At 35.3% G+C, this 19,990-nt stretch overlaps 3 protein-coding genes and 1 long non-coding RNA gene across 5 annotated transcripts in view; 1 reads left to right on the forward strand and 3 right to left on the reverse strand.

Moving 5' to 3' along the window:
- Nucleotides 1-1,201: 1,201 nt before the first annotated feature.
- LOC105134423 (hydroxyacylglutathione hydrolase 2, mitochondrial-like) lies at nt 1,202-5,673 on the reverse strand. Its single transcript, XM_011038828.1, has 8 exons — nt 5,504-5,673; nt 4,635-4,817; nt 4,318-4,521; nt 3,916-4,039; nt 3,199-3,299; nt 2,575-2,649; nt 2,380-2,478; nt 1,202-1,595 (listed from the first exon to the last, which is right to left on the reverse strand). The coding sequence occupies exons 1-8, from the start codon at nt 5,555-5,557 to the stop codon at nt 1,449-1,451; spliced, it is 987 nt and encodes a 328-aa protein (XP_011037130.1). The 5' UTR covers nt 5,558-5,673; the 3' UTR covers nt 1,202-1,448.
- Nucleotides 5,674-7,159: 1,486 nt separating this feature from the next.
- Nucleotides 7,160-11,505, reverse strand: LOC105134424 (calreticulin-3-like). Its single transcript, XM_011038829.1, has 13 exons — nt 11,221-11,505; nt 10,929-11,124; nt 10,581-10,839; nt 10,400-10,456; nt 10,254-10,301; nt 9,883-9,969; nt 9,732-9,789; nt 9,231-9,298; nt 8,599-8,691; nt 8,446-8,502; nt 8,264-8,335; nt 7,914-7,946; nt 7,160-7,552 (listed from the first exon to the last, which is right to left on the reverse strand). The coding sequence occupies exons 1-13, from the start codon at nt 11,453-11,455 to the stop codon at nt 7,541-7,543; spliced, it is 1,275 nt and encodes a 424-aa protein (XP_011037131.1). The 5' UTR covers nt 11,456-11,505; the 3' UTR covers nt 7,160-7,540.
- A 2,446-nt stretch (nt 11,506-13,951) lies between these two features.
- LOC105134428 (uncharacterized) overlaps nt 13,952-19,990 on the forward strand; it is a 25,818-nt gene continuing 19,779 nt past the window's right edge. Inside the window, exon 1 of the long non-coding RNA XR_843982.1 lies at nt 13,952-13,963. This is a non-coding gene — a long non-coding RNA (uncharacterized LOC105134428). The remainder of the gene's footprint in view (nt 13,964-19,990) is intronic.
- Nucleotides 14,375-19,738, reverse strand: LOC105134426 (uncharacterized). Of its 2 annotated transcripts, XM_011038835.1 has the most exons (5): nt 18,527-19,738; nt 17,721-18,409; nt 16,940-17,248; nt 16,131-16,225; nt 14,375-15,568 (listed from the first exon to the last, which is right to left on the reverse strand). In XM_011038835.1, exons 1-5 carry the CDS (start codon nt 18,651-18,653, stop codon nt 14,719-14,721), a joined length of 2,070 nt encoding a protein of 689 aa, XP_011037137.1. In that variant the 5' UTR covers nt 18,654-19,738; the 3' UTR covers nt 14,375-14,718. The 2 variants fall into 2 exon arrangements, with proteins under 2 accessions (XP_011037137.1, XP_011037136.1); XM_011038834.1 differs by having other exon boundaries at nt 16,131-16,222; nt 17,721-19,737.

The raw sequence follows: 19,990 nt of genomic DNA on the forward strand, positions 1-19,990 counted from the left end.
CTAAATCATTAAAAATTCTATCAGATTAAATAATTTTTATTAAATTTTTATTTTTCTAATTTAACTTAAAATTAATTCAAGTTAAGCTTCATCACGAGTTTTCCAATTCAACACCGTTAAGCAAAAATTCAAATGCAAATCTATCCATGATCATATCTGAACATTTTCTTTCTAGTATTTCACAAGAGTCACAGTAATGTTATCAGTAAGTATATCTGCCATTGTATGTCCTTCTGAAACTAGCAAAAAGGACATGACTTGTAATTAAGTTTTATTTCAAACTAGAATTAACATAGTTATAAAGCATAACTCCACGAGCAAACTTGATAATTTGTTATTTTAAAGTCTAGTCTAAATTGAGTTTTATTCCAAACTAGATATATTTTTTTATTAAAATAATATATGTTATTTTTGTATAAAAAAAATTAAAATAACCTATCAATTTATAAATTAACTTTATTAATCTACAACTAGGATCTTAGAACGAGTTAAATCTTAAATTTAATCTTAAAAATGAGAGAAATAGCACTAATATGTGTTTGATATTATAGTATATAATATTTTTTTAAAATTTTTTTAATTAAGAATAGTGGATATTTTTTAATTTTAACACATTAAAACTATTTAAAAAATATCACTTAAGTAGAAAAAAATTTGAAAAAATAAAACTAACCTGTACAAAACAAGCAAGCCCCGGTCCCAAGCTTGAAGGGCATGCTGTTGGTTCAGTTTTCAAGAATACATGCAGGGGCAGAGCAGATAAGGTTACTTCAAGACTGCCTCTATCAACTTCTTGGACATGGTGCCATTATGCTTAACGGGAGAAGGGAACAATGTTTGGTTTTTGATCTGTTTGATCAACCCACCCATTCTTTCACCTCTGATTTTCAAAAAAATTGTTTTTTTTTCCTTTTAAATTAATCTATATTTTTTAACTTTAATTTTAAATAGTGACGACCAAGTTTTTAACTCTCGTCTTGACACGCCATTTTCTGTGAAGTTTTCTATTCAAAGAACACTGACCAAAGAGATAATTCAGCTCTCCATCTTTAAACAAGAGCAAGGAAAAGCACTTGCTGACTGATAAAGACAAAGCACTTGCTGACTGATAAATTGCTGACTGATAAAGACAAAGCACTTGCCAAGCCTAACTTTAGTCAAACAGTAGTAAGTGTTTTACACCATCTCATGAACCAGAAAGAGAAATGAATACCTTCATGCAATATTTTCAAAGCAAAAAAATGCTGAACCAGTACAAAATTAAACCAATCTTTCGAATAGAAGAAAGCATTTGTTACTGGCAACTGGATTTGCTGTTTCTCGTGGTTAAAGAATCCAAAGGGAATTCAAGATATCAAAACTCTAGATAAAAGAACATATTGGCAGAGAATAATACATGGCGGGGTCACCTATCCTATAGACAAGCAGATATAATCTTGCAAGTGATCTTAAAAATTGTCCTTTGCTTGGCGGATAACGCCTAACGCTTCTGAATCATTTGCCGTTGCTGGAATATTTAAGGTATGCCGGATTGCTGTGCTTGAAGCGCGAAGGAAAGGATTACAAGCCTTTTCAACCTTTAACTTGGTTGGAATCTGACGAGACAGAAAAATTCACCCTCAATGTGGATCTTTAGGAAGACAAAACTTAAAGTTAAATGATAAGAGGAGAAAATAAAAACACACACAGGACAGACAAATTAAATCAAGTCCACAATCATTATGCAGATTGATAGTGGCAAAGCAAGCACTTCAACTTTTACTGAAACTGATCACCATTTCAAGGCATACAAACATGAGGAAGCTTGTGTGATTCTACATAGTTAACCGCTTGACAAATAGCCAGTGCCAGGCAGGAAATCTAAGGGCGTATAACTTTAAGTGCTTCTATAAAGCCAAAGAAGGCATGTGCTGTTGAACAGTGGTGAGCATTGCAAAAGAGAAATTAACTTCAAAATTGGATAATTGCATGACATGCAACTGAAATTGGTGCGCATATATTTTCTATCAAAAAGCAAGATACCTTTCAAAAGTCAATTTCAGTTTAAAAAATCAAAAGCTCAATCATGGATAGGAATGCCAACATAGTGAAGAGCTCCATGAGGGTTCAAGACCAAAGACTCATAAGAGGCACAAATCATAAAATCATTTCCTTTCTAGATTAAAAAAAAAATCAGAAAATCTGGCGGCACATCACTTAGTTGCTAATTCTCCTGGCCTCATACTAGACACAAGATAGAGAGGCCTGCTCTCATTGTGAACTCAAGGTAGGGTAGGGGGTGGGGGAGTTGGGGTTCAGGGAGTGGAGCGAAGGCTTCCCTCATCACAGTAGCCAGTCATTGGCCAGGTATTCAATAAAGTAGGAAGGCTTAAGACTCACAGTTGGTAAACTCTTGCTGCGAAGATGTGCCACATGGGCTGCATAGGACTGGAGTGCCTCATTATTTGGATCTATGGACAGTGCAAACTTCGAATTACTCTGTCAAAAAACATGCATCATGGTTAGGGCATTTAACTTTGATCTTCAGTAGATAAAACAAGAAGAATATGGAAAACAAATATATAGGTGACCAACCAACGTATATTCATGACCGCAATATATATTTGTATCATCTGGCAGTGACATGATTTTCCTGAGGGATGAAAGCATCTGCAACAAAGAAAATCAGATGCTATAGTATTCAATCATCATGAAATCAGGCAACTAGCTTCTTATCAAATATGCTCTTTTGGTTAAGAGAGGCCTGCTGGGCTTTGGACTACAGTTGGGGGGGAGGGGTAATTCTATCTCATCTGCCAATGTTTCGCTCATTCATTTCAATATTTGACAACAGGACTGTCCGCTTGTGACTATAAAAGATTCCATCCAAACATCCAGCTTGCAAAGTAACAAAAATAAATAAATATTTTTTCAGGAGGCTTTATAAACACAGAATTTTATGTTTTTTTGTGGTGGTAGCTTGATAAAATTTTCAACTTTCAAGTTCAGAAAACATGTATCATTTAACAATTCATTACTCTTCTAGTTAAAAAGATGAAGTGATATTTTAAAGAATCGTTTCACATTGAGGATTCAAGCGCTGAAACTTTGTCTAAATAGTAAGGCTCAATCCAATATATTCATCTCAATATTGCATCATCAGATATTATTTCCAACCTCAAAATTATAGCAGAGTGAAGAATGCATGTCATGAATTACCTGCTCAGGTGTTCCTTCAAAAAGCTTGCCACATGACAGACTAAATAAAGTGTCCCCTGCAAAAATTGCCCCCGAACCAGGAAAGTAGAAACTTACATGGCCTGCAATTAAATGAATGCTGAATGTCAAGACAACTATTGACTCATTAGCTGCATAACCATAAAGCCTTGTACTCTTTACTAAACCCAAAACCCGCAAGATAAGCCAGCAAATATCCAACCATCCCACTTGAAAATACCCAGATTTTCCATGTAAGCAATCACTAGAAAGAATGAGGACACAACAGACAATTTAACCAACAAAATTGCTACATTTTCTTTCGTTGGTTTAGCTGAAACAACAAAAATTGTTTGTTTGCTTCATTTTTTGTATTGAATACATACCACATGTCCCTCACTAACTAGATAATGTCCAAGCAGAAAATCATAAGTTTCACATTTTAATGGCATGGAGGACATATATCAGAAGGTATAGCCTGTTGTGGCCTTCCAACTGTTTCATATGAGTCACAGTTTTTTTCTACTTGTAAAGTCATGTATCACAAGTTCATGCTTCTAGGAAATGCATTATTTTTTCTTTTTTTGGAGCTGCAAGGAAACATGTTGACTTTACATGCCTTGTCCAGTGTCAACAGAAGAAACGATTGCATTCTGACATTATAAAGTCATGTTTCTCACGAATAGGATTTCCTAACGTAGATTGATAAGGAAATAGAACCTCGGGTATGGCCAGGAGTTCCCATTACTAGCACCTCATGGCCTCCAAACATCCAGTTATCCCCGTCATTCAGAACTATATCAATGCCAGGAATCCTATCCCTGTCAACTCCTGAACCAATTACCTACAAACAAAAAGCAAAACTGTAAAAGCTACACAATTTTGAAAGCCACTTTACAAACAGGCATCTAGGTCCCTCTTAATACTCAGATGGAAGACACAGCATTCATTGAAAACCTTTGTCTAAGCTTTTTTTTTTAAAAAAAAGAATTAGACTCAATACAAGCAGATTTAAAATGGTGAATAAAAATGCTGGCTTCTTGTTCTTGTATCAATTAAATGCATTTAATTTCATCCCATGAGAGTTGGGAGAAAAAAGAACTTGGGAACACAGTCGCATACCTTTGCACCATACCTTGCTTTCAACTCTTCATTCCCACCCGTATGATCATGATGATGATGGGTGTTTAGTATATAAGTCAAATTTCGGTTTTTCCGACTTAAAGCATCAATAACAGGTGTAGCTTCAGACGGATCAATAACTCCAACTGTTCCTGTATCCACGTCATGCAAAAGATATGCATAATTGTCCTTAAGACATGGCACCTGAAGCAATGAACGTAACAAAAAACGATATAAGGCATCCATTCACAATAAGAACACTAAATATTTCAAAACTATAACAGAGCTTGCAAAATGAAAACATTACAAATTCTTACCAATTCAATTTGCAATGAAGAAGACATATTGGAAACGCTGCAAAATTGAGCAACTTTAAGTGTTCGACTTGCTCCACGCAAGGTTTTGAACGGTGTGGACAGCAAACGCATGAATCCATACACAATAACTTTTCTAAGGGAAAGTTGTCTCGTGCCTGGCCTTACGCGAATCCCACTCCTCACCTAATAATATGAGGAAAAAAAAGTAAGGTCCTAATTCTCAATCTCCACAATTTTTGCAAGCACATCTACTACACCAAAGGCCAGAAACAAACACCAAAAACCTATTCCATAGAGATGGAAAAGCATTCCCTGCGGTTCACAACAAAAGGCACCAGATGGAATAATAATTGGATCACATCCATTAGAAAGGCTAAACAATATACATGGAAGGTTAACTTCTCAAAATGATTTCCTTTCATCAAAAGTTCATATGTCAACGTCACCAATCATGCCATCTCCTTCAACTTTCACTAAAAATAAAATGTCCATTGCATCAAATCACGTGATTCTTTACCATCCAACCTCCTGAACTTCTGGTAAAAAAACCCACATCACCGTTAGGAGAAAACAATGAACTTCTACCATTTGTTCTCCTTCCACTATCAAAACCAGTACAAAAAAGTAAATGGGCTTTCTTTAAAACAGTTAAAAAAGAAAACTTTAAACAACAAACAAGCAGAGAGTGCATAAAAAACAGAAGCAAAGATTTTCCAGAATCTCAAATGGGTTAAGCCATCAAGACCACTCATTTCCCATAAAGACTGAAACTTTAAAGTTTAAACAACCACTAAAGCACAAAACATAAAGTAAAATCAAAAGGGATTGGAGTAAACAAGGAATGCAAACAAACAAGAAATTAAACCCACCCTGGAGCAAGGAAGGGAAGCCATGGCACAAGATGCCTTGGAGATCATCTGCATCGCTCCCCTTCTTTCTCTTTCCCTCTTTTATTTTTTATTCTTTTATTCTTTTGAGTTTTTAGAGAGAAAAGGGGAGAGAGAGAGAGAGTGTTATTGTGGATGCTTGTGGGTTGGCACTTTGGTGGCACTTGTCACTTGAATGATGATGATGATTTATTATTATGATACTTTGTTGACCAGCATGGAAAACAAGTCACCTAAATTGCAATCTTATATCTATATATATATATATATATATATATATATATAATTCAAACATTTTTCTGATGCTCAATTGGAATCATAGATGTCGGTTTTTTAAATATTATTTTCCTCTTATATTTTTTTTAATTTTTTTTTATCAATTTTTATGGACTGCAAATTTGTTTTCTTCTGTATTATTATTCTATTAGCTTAATTTATGCTGCTTTTGTTCATTGTACAAGAGATGGTAAAGTTACATGACGGTGAGGAACGTTAAAAGGTAAAGGTGATGGAGACCCTTTACGTGTAAGTGGGTGTTCGTAGTGGAGAGTAACGTCACCAACTGCTTTATGCTGGGCCCACGTGGCAGATTACGCGTCAAGTCCGATCCATTTTTTCCTTCTCCTTCCCAAAATTACCCTAATCAAGATTTTTTTTTAGCCGTAATCAAAGAATAATCATTAGAAATGCTTTCAGCAACAGTGGAACACACACACACATATCAAAAACAAAATACAATAATATAAAATATTTGCTCCTATAAAATTAGTTTGTTTTTAGAACACTTTTGATATAAATTTGTGTATTTTCAGAAGAAAAAATACAAGAAAATATATTTTCCCTATTTTCATCTATTTTGTTTTGAGATCGTGATATAAATTTTAATTATTATTATTATTATTATTAATGATGAGTTTGGAAGATGTATTGACAACATTATTCTATGATGGAATCTAGTTCTTGATTCATGTACAAATTACTAAGAAAATATCCTTTATTATCAAATTAAGAAACTAAAAGATATATTATATAAACCAATTTAAGTTGCTTTGAAAATACCCTTTATCATCAAATTAAAAAACTAAAAATAAATTATAAACAGACCAAGAACACATTGAGTTATGGTATCTAACAATTGTATTGAATCACTGGTTTGGTTTCTTGTGAAACCAAAACTAATTGTGAGGGTTACAAAAAGAGAATGATAAAGACACCCCTAGTGGGGGCAACATACAAGATATGGCTTAGAAGTTTTGATTAAAAGAAAGGTAAGCAGTGACAATAGATGAAAATGAAATGAATTGGAAAACTCGACACAGCAAACAAGAACAGAAGATTTTAGGTCTAATAGTGTTTTTAGGCCATGTTGAAATTCTTGAGAACGACCCGGGAAGAACCAAATCGACTTGGTAGATCAAACCTGACCTGGCTCAGGTCGGGTTTTGTAATTAATAATAGATAATTAACTTATTATAACCCAATTAAAAACCCAGACAACGACCTGTTCAACCTAATAAGAAAGAAACTAATTGACCTTTTTTTTTTAAAAAAAAAGAGTCAACTCACCAGAGCACGTGATTTAATCTTTGCTAATTCAATGGAAAATTGCGCCATTGTGGAGATGAAATCCATATGACCTAGTGTATAAGTTATCTACTTAGCAGCACAAGTTGCTCTGTTTATACCGCAAAAAGGTTTCATACAGCCAAATCTTAACTAATAAACAATCCTGAATCCATTCAAACCATGAGGACTTTCAATGATTAGAAGACTCAAATTTGTCCATCAATTTACCGTCAACTCAAGTAACAAGAGCCCACATAAGCCTTAATGGCTGTATTGGCACGTCAACTTGGTCAAGTTATTTGGTGTGGTAGGTCTCTTACGATACAGCAACAGTAATACAACAGGAGGTACAACAACATGACATGCTTGAGACTGAAACATGCTGCCTTTTGAAATCTGAAACTTGATCTCTCTTGCGATTGTAAGATGTGAATTGAAACAGCCATGGACAGCTTATAGTTCATCCTGCAAAAGAAAAGTTCAGGGGGGAAACTAAAGTATTTGAGCTGAAGCAGAAGATGATTTTCCAGTGTAGATCATGCATGATTGTTGAGAACATCTCAAGCTGCATACTGTCTTCATTGCCAAGAAATTGATGTTATTACAGCTTACCATAAAGTTGATCCGCTTGTGTTGCTTTATATTGATTGGAAAAGAATATAGGTACCCTTTTTAATGAAATGAGATGGAAAGTACAAGGCTCGAGCTAAGTAATTCCTGCCTACTGTAGAGAAAGCCTTGATCTTTTACCACTTGCCATGAGTTTATTTAAAACAGAGTCAATTGAATGGGAAAATGAGAGAAAAGGTGCTGAAGATATGCTTACATGGTAATCATCCATGTAGTCCCGGGGATCATGCTGCCAAAACAAAATTTTTACGTTATATCAACATTCACCGAACCACTAAAAAGCTTCACAATAAATAAAAAAATGACGTTTTATTTTTTATGATTCTTTAGCTGTTCATCTCTCTTTCTCAATGAAAAATGATGAAAAGGTAATCTGAAAATGGTTTAATGTGTTGTTCCTTACTTCTTTTAATGGTTTGGAGCATCATTCATGAAAATGATTCTATTTAAGGGATACCATTAAAAAACTCAAGCAGCTGCATTCAAGAGGTGCAACACTGAAGTGGCAACTAAGGTTTGATCAGAAGATATCGAGAGATATTATACCCTTCTGCGAGGCTTCCTGTAGCCCCTTTCTTTCCTCCTCTTTTCACCTTCCTCTCTTGCTCTTTGAGCTTCCTACTCATGCAATGATTCAAATCCATTAGATAATGCTAAAAAAGAATGGCTAAAGTAGAGTTATAGGACAAATTGCAAATTCCCAAAAGCAAGCAAACAAAGGTAGTCACCTCTTCTTCTCGAGCTCTCCTCACTTTCTCTGCTTCCTCAAAGGCATCCTTTTCTATCTGGCATATACATAAAATGAAAATCCAAATACCAAATTTAAGCCATGTTCCTTGGAACCAAGCAGCCATTATGGATTCTAAAATCAATAAATTCACCTCTCTATTCTGGAAAACATCTTCTACAACTTCTCTTGCATATTGTGGGTCATCACAGATCAATATGTTGTCAAAAATTGAACCAGCCTTCACCTGCAATGCAATATTTGATGTCATCAGATCAAGGTAACCCAGAGCGTTCTTTAGTTGAGAGTATAAATCCAAACTCAACTGAAAACACAATGATGGAAGAGATTAATTTTTCTGCCAGGAATGTATAATGAGAAATTCAAATTTGTTTCAAGGTAAGGCATCTCAGTTGTTTGGACAGATCAAAAGAGTTGAGTACAAATCTTAACTCCACTAAGAGGGTAGATATAAGTCAATGAACCAGTACAGCAAAAATAAAATAAAATAAATGGTTTTCAATCCAGAATGAAAGGCTGGTCAATACTCAAACAAACTAGTTTACTGATACTAATATAATAAAATCTACTATCTTCATTTCAGACAAACAAAGCCAAGTAAAATATGAGAGGAAAATGTGTTTGTCAGATCAGATAATACAATCATTTGTTATTACAAAGAACTATATTTTACTTTTTCCTGGTATCATTAATGTGCTATTTTTTCCCCAAACAATAGGTTGTATGAATGATCTCCAGTAGAGGTAAAGAAGTTATGAGACCTACCTGCCAAACTTCGATACCCACATATTTTACTGGCTTCAGCACATAAAGGTCAGGATCATCTTCAAACTCTGACAAAAAGAAAGGAAAAGAGGATTGTAAGCATTTACAAAATGAAACTGGATACTAAAATCAGGCACATATATTAGATCAGCCACATAGTTAGAGAGACAACTGATACAAACTTGTTGGAGGACCAGTTGTCTTTAATATCAGCAAACGTTCCTGCTACAACATAGAAGCTAACTCATTTACTATGCTCTGTTAGTATCCTATATGAAGTTTCCATTTTTTTTACACATAAAAGACTTGTCTAAAACCCAGTAGCAAAGTTCACCACTTGGAACATACTGCCTACTCCATTATTTGGTTAAATGCTGGTATTAAGGCCAAAATGCTCATTTTCCTATTTCTGAGCATTTGTATCTGCCAAAATGTTCCAAAGCATTCTTCCCCAAATGAATGATAAAAATAACCATTTGGTCTCAATGGAATGATTCATACCTGGGTTATCGATCCATGGAGTCTTCCATTTTCCCTTATAGTTAGGGTTCTTGATTTTCTACAATATCAGGATAACAACTTAATTCAATAATCATTATTAATCAGCTAAGATATTTTGTTCAAACTTTTGGTCAGTAGCATGGATGCACACCTTTCTTTTCCATGGTCCTTTGTACGCTGGATTTGGTATCTTGGATGGCCTCCATATTCCATCCTCCTCTTCATCCCAATCATCGGGCTATTCAAAGCAGCAATAGAATAAGGCATGTTATATTTTGTCTTCTAGGCCGTGACAGTTAAATAAATGACAATCCTACATATCTCTTCTTATTTATAACCTAATTATCCAACAATCAAGTTGAATAAGTAAGGGCCAAAAAGAAAGACATTTTCCTAGAGCATTGTCATTGTATAAAGGCAAGTTAATCCATGAATAGTCTAATCACATGTTTCAAACACCAACATGGTGAGAACGAGAAAATTACAGAAGAGATTCTAAAATGCTAAAGGCAATGAACAAACCTCTTTAGCCTTAGGATCAGGAATCTCCCGGGGAATAGAATCATATCCCTGCAACATCAAAGCAAATAGTTAAAGTACAAAATGTACCAGGAACATATATAATTCACTATTTCAACCACATTATTAAGTAGACTACCAGGCAATACCTCTGGTTTGAAATCATTAGGATCCTCGATAAATTCTCTATCATCCCAGTCTGCTGGCTGCGAAACAATGAAAGTCAACCTTTTCGGGCTAGACTAAAAACACCAAACTATCAACAATGAAAATCACCACATTTTCCTGCAAAAAATGGAACCAAAATCCAACCCCAAGTTCCTACCGTACCTTCTTTGCTTTAGTATCTTTAATTTTTGGTGGTGGAAGAATATCCCAATCCGTATACATGGTTCCTGATTCCCTCTCTCTATTATCAACCAACACGCTATAAGAAGCATCAGGCCTAAGTATAAATGTATAGAAATGAGTCAACTTATCAGTTTCACATTGCAAATCCTTCTTGATAGGATAATTCTGTCCTTGATAAGACAATATAACATGAAGCTTCTTTGTTTGTGTACCGCATATATCAGGTCCAAACATAAAACTGCAAAGACAAAAAACACAGCAAGCTTTAAACTTGACCACTTCCCATTTCTCAAACATCAAAAGAATCAAATGGGTCATTTTCTTTACCTATAAGGAGTATCACCACCAAATTTCTTCTGATTAACATAACCAGAAAACAGCTTAATATACCCACCACCACACTCAATATCTTGCTCAAACTTAATAGAATACTGAACCACTAAAGTCCTATTCTTGTTACTAAACTCTGGGGTTATCTTTGCTGATATAGCAAAATGTTTTGCATCATTATATGTTTGAATACCTGAAACACCATATTTCCACACAAATCAAACGAAACAAATTCAAACCCCAGATAACATAATCACAAAAAGATCAAATCTTTAACATGTTATTGTACCTTTATCATCTGGATCACCGGGCCACTTCCCCGCGGTGTACTTAAAAGTACCAGCTTTGCCTTCACTTCTTTTCCAGTCTGATAAAACCCATCTACCTTTCCAACCATCTTCAAAACGTTCCTCAAAGAAGATTTCTGAGAGAGTGAAAGGGAAGAGGAAGAGAGAGTGGACAGCGAAAAGCAAAAATAGTTGCTTTAAGGTTTGAACGACATGTAGCTTTGGCTTGTTCTCCATTTCTGGGACACCAGTTGGCTGCCAGAGATCTAGTGATTGGTATAGGAGGGCGAGAGAATCTAGTGTGAGCAGTGGTTTTACATTAATAACCCCTCTACAAATCAAAAGTTTTTCAATATTTGGGGCTTTTTTTTTGTCTATGAATTTATTTAAAGTCAAAATTTAATTTAGATTAAGGAAGGAAGTTACAATATACATATTTTATTTATATTTAATTTAGATTAAGGAAGGAAGTTACCATATACATATTTTTTTTGTTAAAATTAAATATTTTTAGATTATTTTAATGTATTGGGATTAAAAAAAAATTTAAAAAATAAAAAATATATTATTTTAATATTTTTTGAAACAAAAAACATTTAAAAAAATAACTATTATCACACTCTTAAATATTATTTATATTTTTTTATAAAAAAATTATAATGAATTTCCAAATATTTTAGTGTGATAACATTTAATTTATTTAAAAAAATTATATTTTACATATCGCATTAATGGTAAATTTAAATTTTAATAAAAAAATTATTTTTTTCCTTTTGTCTCGTTTCTTCCCACCTTGCAACTGTCTTCTTCCTTGTTCCCTCTCTTTTCATCTGTTCTCTTTTCAAAACATCTCCTTTTCTCAAATTTAGGTCGATTTCTTCTCTTCCTTTGAAAAAAGAGAAGGTTTTGAAATTGAAATCTAGTGATTGATGCCACTTCAACAGTTGGAGTGTATCTTGACTACAAGATTCATGAAATTCTTTGTAATTGTCCAGGCATCGTTATGAGACATGACAAGAGGCATCATCGAACAACTTTCTCTCACTCAAACAAATGGCAATTTTGAATCATTTAGCATTATTTCATCATTTTGTAGAGATCAACGAGTTTCATTCCTCGTGCTCTGTTAATGGTATGAATTACAAGGTGTCAATGAGGTTCATGAGAGCTTATTTTGCAAACATTAGGAGTAATCTCACGACCAACAAAGTTAACTTGGAATGAATAAAAACAAATCTAGAATAAGAAAATCTTAAATGCTCACCATTTAACTTGGTAGAGATCAACTAGTTTCATTCCTCGTGCTCTGTTAACAAATGTCAAATTATTTGTGTTTTCAGAAGCATTTCGGTATGTTTTTGCATTCTAGATAACACATGTCAAATTATTTGGCAGTGGCAGTGGCAGTGGCATTGTCGGTAATTGATTTTTTTTCCCACCTCCTGGCAACCCGTCCTTTCACACACTAGCACATGTTCACCATGCTCGAGCTATTATGGCAGCTCGTGAGATGTACTCCTGCTTAAAAAAATGGTCTTCTTTGATGTCTCTGAAGCATCTCAACATGCTCTTCCATTCTAGGCAGCATGTGTCCAATTATTTCCCTGTGGCATAGCAGCGACCTGTTCTATTGAAATCCGCAAAGTTACTTAACAAATGGATAAGAGAGCAACTAAAACATCATGCTTCAAGTCATCAAAAGTATTTAGAATAATATCTGAAACTTTCGAAGCTTTCTCTGCTGCTCTGATTACTTAATTTACCATAACCTCATCTTGTTCTGTTGTGAGAATGAAGCTGGGGAAGTCCTCTAGACGAAATCTATCATCCTTGGAATCCACTCTATTGTGGTCTCCAAAAGCCAGTTTGTATGATTTGCTGCTTCTGTTTTTTGGGTTGAAAAGCATTGTAAAAAGCATAAGCTTAGAAATTGCAAACCTGTAAATTTAATGTGGTTGAAAAGCATTGTAAAAAGCATAAGCAAAGATAAATGGAGCCTAAGTATCCATTTGTTAAATAACTCTTATCTTAGAAATTGCAAACCTGTAAATTTAATGTATTTCTCAAAGGTAGGCTACGACAAAATAATGCTGGTATACTACTAGCTTTGTTTACTCAAACTCTAAGATTAGAGATAATTATGATATATTTTAAAATATGATAATTCATAAATTATATTATAAGAATAGCACGTAAGACTTTTTAAATATTAGTTAAACCAACTTAAACTACAAAGAAAAATGAATCCTAAAACAACTAGAAAAATATTGAAAATTCAAAAACATCACCTCTATTTTGGATATGATCTCAACTTAAACAGGTTGCAACTAATTTGATCCATTATAGAAGTAGGTTTGTAGAACGTGCTGGTCAAATCTTACCATAATCCACCAGTTGTATTAAAAATTATACTTGTTTTTATGCATGTGTCTAGACTTTTGTTAGACTTGACTTATTGATACATATCCTGTATGAAGTTTGGAGTAAGTTTAGGATATTTAAAAGGCGTGATGCCTTCTTCTTCTATAAGATGTTTTATAATGTGAATAGGCTAAGAAACTATATAGGCTAGTAGTCCAAAAGCAGACAGTAGGAAGTTTGAGTTCCTCCGTAGCTAAAGACTGAAGAACATGCCAACAAGCATCCAAGACTATGCAAGTCACTAGTGGAAAGACGTTTGGTGAATTGAGCTTGGCAGGAAGATCAGGATATGGGACTAAGATTGACAGAAGGAAGGTTCAGTTTGTTGTTTGCAGGACTTCAAATCTATGTTTTATGTGAAATTATTATTTCAGTTAGTTGGCTTCAGGTGTTTTCTGATGCCAATTATGGTGAAACATACCACTTAGAATGACATTGGAATTGGAGAAGTCCAGCGGCCATTATTCTTCAAAACATTCCTCCATTTTGTTTTCAAGACCATGACATTAAAACAGGATTTGGATAACATGTTGATGACAGACTCAGCACCAGCATTTGTTGTTGATTGGCAGAAATTGATCAACAGTACCATGATATCTCTTTATGCTATCTATCCTTGGAGGTTGAGAAGCTTGCCAGTTTACAAAACTAGCACCTATTAAGTTTCAAATTCGCATTGTCAAGTGTTCAATTTCTTGATCCAATTCATATCCACAGAACGCAAATACGAGAACATCTGAAAGGGACATATTCTGATAGAAACTTGCATAAGCATTTCCAAAAGGAGATAAAATATTGCTTTTCCAGCTTATGGAACTGTTTATTTTGTGTAGCTTTCAGGGAAAAAGATAAACAAATTCCTGTGAGGATAAAAAAACCCTGCACTTACAACAAATGCTTTCTTTGATAATTAATAGTGATCTATACCTCAAACCCATGTAGGATTTATGTACATTGATTAGAACACTGAGCTCCTAAGCCCACTTGGTTTGGTTGCTAAGGGGCACAGCTCCAACGGTATGTTACTATTATATGCATCACCAACACTGCATGTGGCCAAGCTACAAAAACTAATAGTATCACCTCTTTGTTTTAGTGTCTACAGTTCGGATCGCCAGTGATGATTGTGATCCACCACCTAGTGCTGCAGCAGCTGATTCAACGTGTGTAAGAAGATACTCGTAAATCTTCTTTCTTAACCTGTCAACGGTCTCTGATGAAACATGGGGTGCTTCTGCTTCATCCTTGTTCAATCCAATCTCATCTAACCAGTCATTCACACTTTTAAGCTGGGTCAACATCCCTGCTATTTGGCCATTATCTGACAAAGCCAAGGTATCCACATCGGCATCCAAGAACCTCTCAACAAATCCCAAGAACCAATCCTGGGATTCCATCCGCAACATCTCTGCCAAGTCCACTGCCTCGTCAAGGCCATTTCCTTTGATCCACTCTGGTGGAGGTTGGGGTGGCACCTTTTGAGTAATGGCAGAATTATCCCCTGGTTTGCGAAAAGCTCCTGTTGCTACAAGCTTGGAACCAACCATTGGACGGGCTTTCCCTTGAGTTTTTGTTGAGGTATTCTTCGAAGAATTTTCAAGGACTAAAATGGATTGATTGCTGGCAGTAGGCTTTGTACCAAGAGTAGAAGTTATAGAATCTTTGGTAAACACTGAAAAGGACGACAGATTGGTGGTCAGTGCAGCTTGGACCCAAGAGGCTGCATGTTTACATCTATCAGACGTGACCTTTAGTGCTTCTTCAGATGGATAGTCATTGGAATCTGGGGATGAACCAATTAGAGTAATTTTAAAAAGGGAATCGGCAATCAAGTGAGAATTATTCAAGTTTGCATGAAGAGTTAAAAACTGCTCCACAGCAGGTTTTGGGTTATCTTCCTTAGCAGAGCAGGTCAGCTCAGCGTACATACTGCAAGAGAAAAGAGGCACAATACAAAATGTCAGGAAAAAAAAATTAAAACTGAAATGTTCATACACTAGAAAAAAACTGAATATAGATTACACATCCGAGATGTAAATCAAAGAATCCCCTGAAAATTAATTTTCTCATATTCTCAATATTTTAATCATGCAAGTAGAACTCAAGTTGATCTCGGTTTGTCCAACATTTCTCAAATATGGCCTGCATGTAGTCCAAGCTACAAAGAAATCAGAAGTTCAACTAGAAAGTTTTGACATTTTCTTCTTCCTTTTATAATTAACCACGCTGTCTGCATATAACTACTCTTTGATCCATAGAACCTTCAACAGCATTTGCTATGAAGTTTCATAATGGCCCGGGAGTCTTTTGACCAATTCATGAGTTCATTTTTCTTGCAATTGATGCCTTATAGATCAAATGAAGCTGTCTTCATTTACCAAGACGACTGCATCATTCATCCTAAACCAAGCTATACAACTTGATTGCTTGTTACAGCCTAGTGATCTAATACTTCTACCCTTCTTGCCACTATTTCTTTGAGTAGTTATACCTTAGACATCGAAGTATGCTCTCTGCAGCAGTTGCCTCTTGAATAGCCTCTATTGCTGCCATCTGTGCAGCATCTCTATGCTTCACAACTTCCTGCTATAAAAAAGGTGTAGAGATATGTGAAAATTGAAAATATCAGAGTAATTAAATTTAATAAATCTTCTAGAAGACCAGAAACCAATTGAACTAAATGTTACAGATAATAACTGTAGAATCAAAAGAATTGGCTCTTAACCACTAAAATAATTAACGTATCAGCAGTGTCCCTAGTTTATGTGGAAAACTTGCATTTCCAATGAGCAAATCACTAACTACAGAATGTATGATGTGGCATTGTATTATACATTGATAGTTACTTACAGTCTGTAAGTTACAGATGACTATGCTGCTATGAGCAAACAGCTGAAAGCAGAAGAATTAAGGTTTAAGTGGCCTGAGGCCCCTGCCTCCAAGGTTCAGACCATGTATTCTGTTATCATTAATTCAAAACTACTTCATGAAGAAATGCTGGCTAAAAAGTACATCGCACTTCCTGTTTTGAATTCTTTTGATGATGGGATTATTTGGGATCGACACATTTGGACTTTCAACCTCCTTCTCAAAGGAGGTGTGGCTGCTATGTTATGCTCGGGCCATGCATGATATTATAAAATAGCTCAACAGAATGCTCTTAAGCAGCACAGTGATTCAGCACTCAACAAACAGGTAACGTTAATAAAGTCCAGAAACTCAATCATATATACCACTATCTTTTTTTTCTCTCGGAAAACAGAAAGAAAGCACATGAACTTGTCGAAATTTAAGTTTTACCTTTCCAAGTTTGGCAAGAGAAGAGGGTAGTGAACTCCATGAAACACTTCCTTCAGTCAGTCTTCTGCTATTTATCGAGACCTTGACCAGATTTCCTGGTAACCCATTGTTAGCATGTTCTGATGATTTCTTTTCAACACTTGTTCTTAGCTTATTTGACTTGTCTTGTTCATCCAACCTTCCATTTGCAACATTTTTCTTGGTAGATATCTGAATTTTATTCTCCTCTTTAGACGACTTGGCAGATACTTGGGGCCTATAATCCTCTTTAGACGGCAATCTCTCACTTGATGTACTTTTTCTTGGAGTCTGCCATGTACAATTAGCTTAGATGGCGAGCATGATAATTCAACAAGGATGAGTTGGGAAACCAGTGACAGTGAATTGGAGAATTGCAGTAAACAGCACAACATTTCCAAAATCTCCTTAGAGTCCCATAGATTCAGGACCTTTTGGGTCACACAAAATCAGGACGCTAATAAGAGTGAGATAAATCAATTCAACAGTTTACCAATCAAAAAGGATTTAAGTTTGAAAAAAAGGCTCAAGTACTGAATATTTAGGAAGATTGAACGAAATCAGTCAAAAGGCTCAAGTACTGAATATTTAGGAACATTGAAAACCCATGATCAAGAAAAGAACGAAAGCAGACTTGGCCTGCCTGTTACTCCAAATTTATGACAACATTTTACATCTAAACTGAAACAGGACATTTTTTCAAGTACATCTCAACCAAATCACAGTCTGCTTAAAGACAAAATCCATGTATAATAATACTTACAGAAATACTCCTAGCTTCAGGCTTTGAATCATGTCTCGCAGCTCTCAATTTCGAATTCTCACTGTGCTTCACCTCCACATTCCCCTCCCAACTTTTCCTCAAGGCTTTTGCCCCCAGCTCAATCCCCTGAACAACATTCTTGATCACCGGCACCCTCCTTGCAGTGGGACTGGCCCCACGAACAGAACTTGCCTTTTCTACAATCCTAGGTGATCCCTTGTCCGGTCCCTTAACCTTTGCCTGCAGCCGAACCCCATTTGAAAACTTCTCAAATGAAGTAGGCAATGAATAACAACTAGTCGGGGAAGAAGGAATTGATCTTGAACTCGCTGACTTAAATTTTGCCACAGATTCCTTCTTCGAATCCAGATTTATTGTAAGTTTTGACAATTGAGACTTTGATCTAGTCAGAGTCGTCTTCTTATCTGACAACGCATCCTTATTAGAATTACCATTCAGTCTAACCCCCACTGATTTATCCTTTTCTCCAACATTCGTATTGCTCAAAACACCCCTTCTAGTTGATTTGGCTTTCCCCACGTGATTATTATTGAGAAAACCAGGAGACTGTGTTGCTACAATATCTTCAGGGCTCCCTACACAAGGGTGCCTCCCAGGTACTGGCCTGACCCCTCTAAGAATAGGCACTGGTGAGGCTGGTTGAAGCCTTTCAACATGAATAAATTGGCCTAACTGGATTTTATCACTAAGAATTAAATCATCATGCTCGTCAGGTAAAGACACATAAGTGGCATGAGATGAATCTGATACCTTGAGATAAAACCCTTGATTAGAGAATAACTCACCACCTGCTAATGCTGGTACAATGCTCACAACTTGCAATAAAGATGACCTGTGTTCCCCAGCAACCTTGACATCTGTATTCATGTGCTGCAAAAGCTTGAGTAACACTCCAGGTACAAGACTTGCCATTTGTTAACAGGCCTTCAGTTTGCATCACTCAAAGGATACCCCAGATGGAAAACTTGAAGAAATAGTTGAAAAGGAAGAGTTTTTGCCAATGCCCAGATACTCTAAGGATACCCCAGATGGAGAACTTGAAGAAATAGTTGGAAAGGAAGAGTTTTTGTCAATATTGAAAAAAAAATGCAAATTTGCAATCAAAGATTTTTACTTTGCTTCAGAAAAGGAAAGAAAGGATCACCATTGAGACCCAAATGAAATTTGTTACCACAAAAAGCTTTAAACCACACATCAGTTTCAAAAAAGTAAGGAGAAATGGAATGCTCAAGATCCAGATTAGAAGAACAAACAAAATACCAACCAGTACATAAGCTATGAACAATACCAAGCCCCAGTCATAAAGAACCTAAATATTAGACACCAAAACCAACCAAGATGGAAACTTTTTTCAAGAAAATACATTAATCAATAAAAACAAACAACCCAGAAACTGAGAACTCCTTTAAAGATGCTTTCAGAAGCAATAATGGTGTCCAGCTTGGCAGAGGCAACTGAAGTGCGTTCTCAAAAACTCAACAACTCAGAAAGAGAAAAATGAAGACTCATAAATAAGATTTGGTCTTCCTTTTGCTAATAACTCATTACAAGAGACAACCAAGATAAGGAAAACCCAAAGGCAAGTTTGCAAAAAAAATTTGTAAATCAAAATGGACTTAAAAAAGGCAACCTTTTTTTAATACAAAGCACACAAAGAAGCTAAGCTAGTTCGTGACAGGCGCAGCATGTAACATGAGATATGATATCATGTGATCATAAGAAGCTGAAATTTTTGCAACATACCGATGAAAAGCTAAAGAGAATAATTGATGATGCCAGGCTTAATGTATGATTGGTATGTATTGCATAATCCAGGGAGAGGAGAGGTGTCAGAGCCTGACACATTGACATATGCACAACAACTTGTAATGTGTCCAAGAAAAAAAGATGAAACCTGACCCACTTCAACTAGCTCTCTTTGATTGGATTGAGGAATTCAATCCATGAATATAAAAAAGGATTTGTAAATCGTACTTAGTGAATTGGACGTGCTTGTTTTTGTGGATTTGGACTATGAAAAACAAAAGTCTCTTGAATTCTTGCAGAAACTGTGAAGGAATATTACAGTCATAGAATGCAAGGATTAAGTTACTTATTTTGTCAGTAATCAATCTATGGAATTTTTTTAATAATTAATTTTATTCCTTTATAATTCCTGGATTTTAAGATTTGCTGGTTATAATTTAACATTACTCCTTAATAAAAAAAAATTATGAATTAAATGGTATGAATTCATTAAAGGTAAGAAG

This window comes from Populus euphratica, unplaced genomic scaffold (genome assembly GCF_000495115.2).
Source record: "Populus euphratica unplaced genomic scaffold, PopEup_1.0 scaffold67.1, whole genome shotgun sequence".
Classification (NCBI taxonomy): domain Eukaryota; kingdom Viridiplantae; phylum Streptophyta; class Magnoliopsida; order Malpighiales; family Salicaceae; genus Populus; species Populus euphratica.

Coding starts and splice junctions, on each gene's coding strand:
- LOC105134424 (XM_011038829.1), bottom strand. CDS start 11,455: ATGGAGAACAAGCCAAAGCTACATGTCGTTCAAACCTTAAAGCAACTA. Junction 10,302..10,399: donor CTAATGATTTCAAACCAGAG/GTATTGCCTGGT, acceptor TTGATGTTGCAG/GGATATGATTCTATTCCCCG. Junction 8,336..8,445: donor GGAGAGCTCGAGAAGAAGAG/GTGACTACCTTT, acceptor TTGCATGAGTAG/GAAGCTCAAAGAGCAAGAGA.
- LOC105134426 (XM_011038834.1), bottom strand. CDS start 18,653: ATGGCAAGTCTTGTACCTGGAGTGTTACTCAAGCTTTTGCAGCACATG. Junction 16,223..16,939: donor CTCTTGCCAAACTTGGAAAG/GTAAAACTTAAA, acceptor TTTTTATAGCAG/GAAGTTGTGAAGCATAGAGA. Junction 15,569..16,130: donor AGCATACTTCGATGTCTAAG/GTATAACTACTC, acceptor TTTCTCTTGCAG/TATGTACGCTGAGCTGACCT.
- LOC105134423 (XM_011038828.1), bottom strand. CDS start 5,557: ATGCAGATGATCTCCAAGGCATCTTGTGCCATGGCTTCCCTTCCTTGC. Junction 4,040..4,317: donor AAGCAAGGTATGGTGCAAAG/GTATGCGACTGT, acceptor TTTTGTTTGTAG/GTAATTGGTTCAGGAGTTGA. Junction 3,300..3,915: donor AACTCCTGGCCATACCCGAG/GTTCTATTTCCT, acceptor ATTTAATTGCAG/GCCATGTAAGTTTCTACTTT.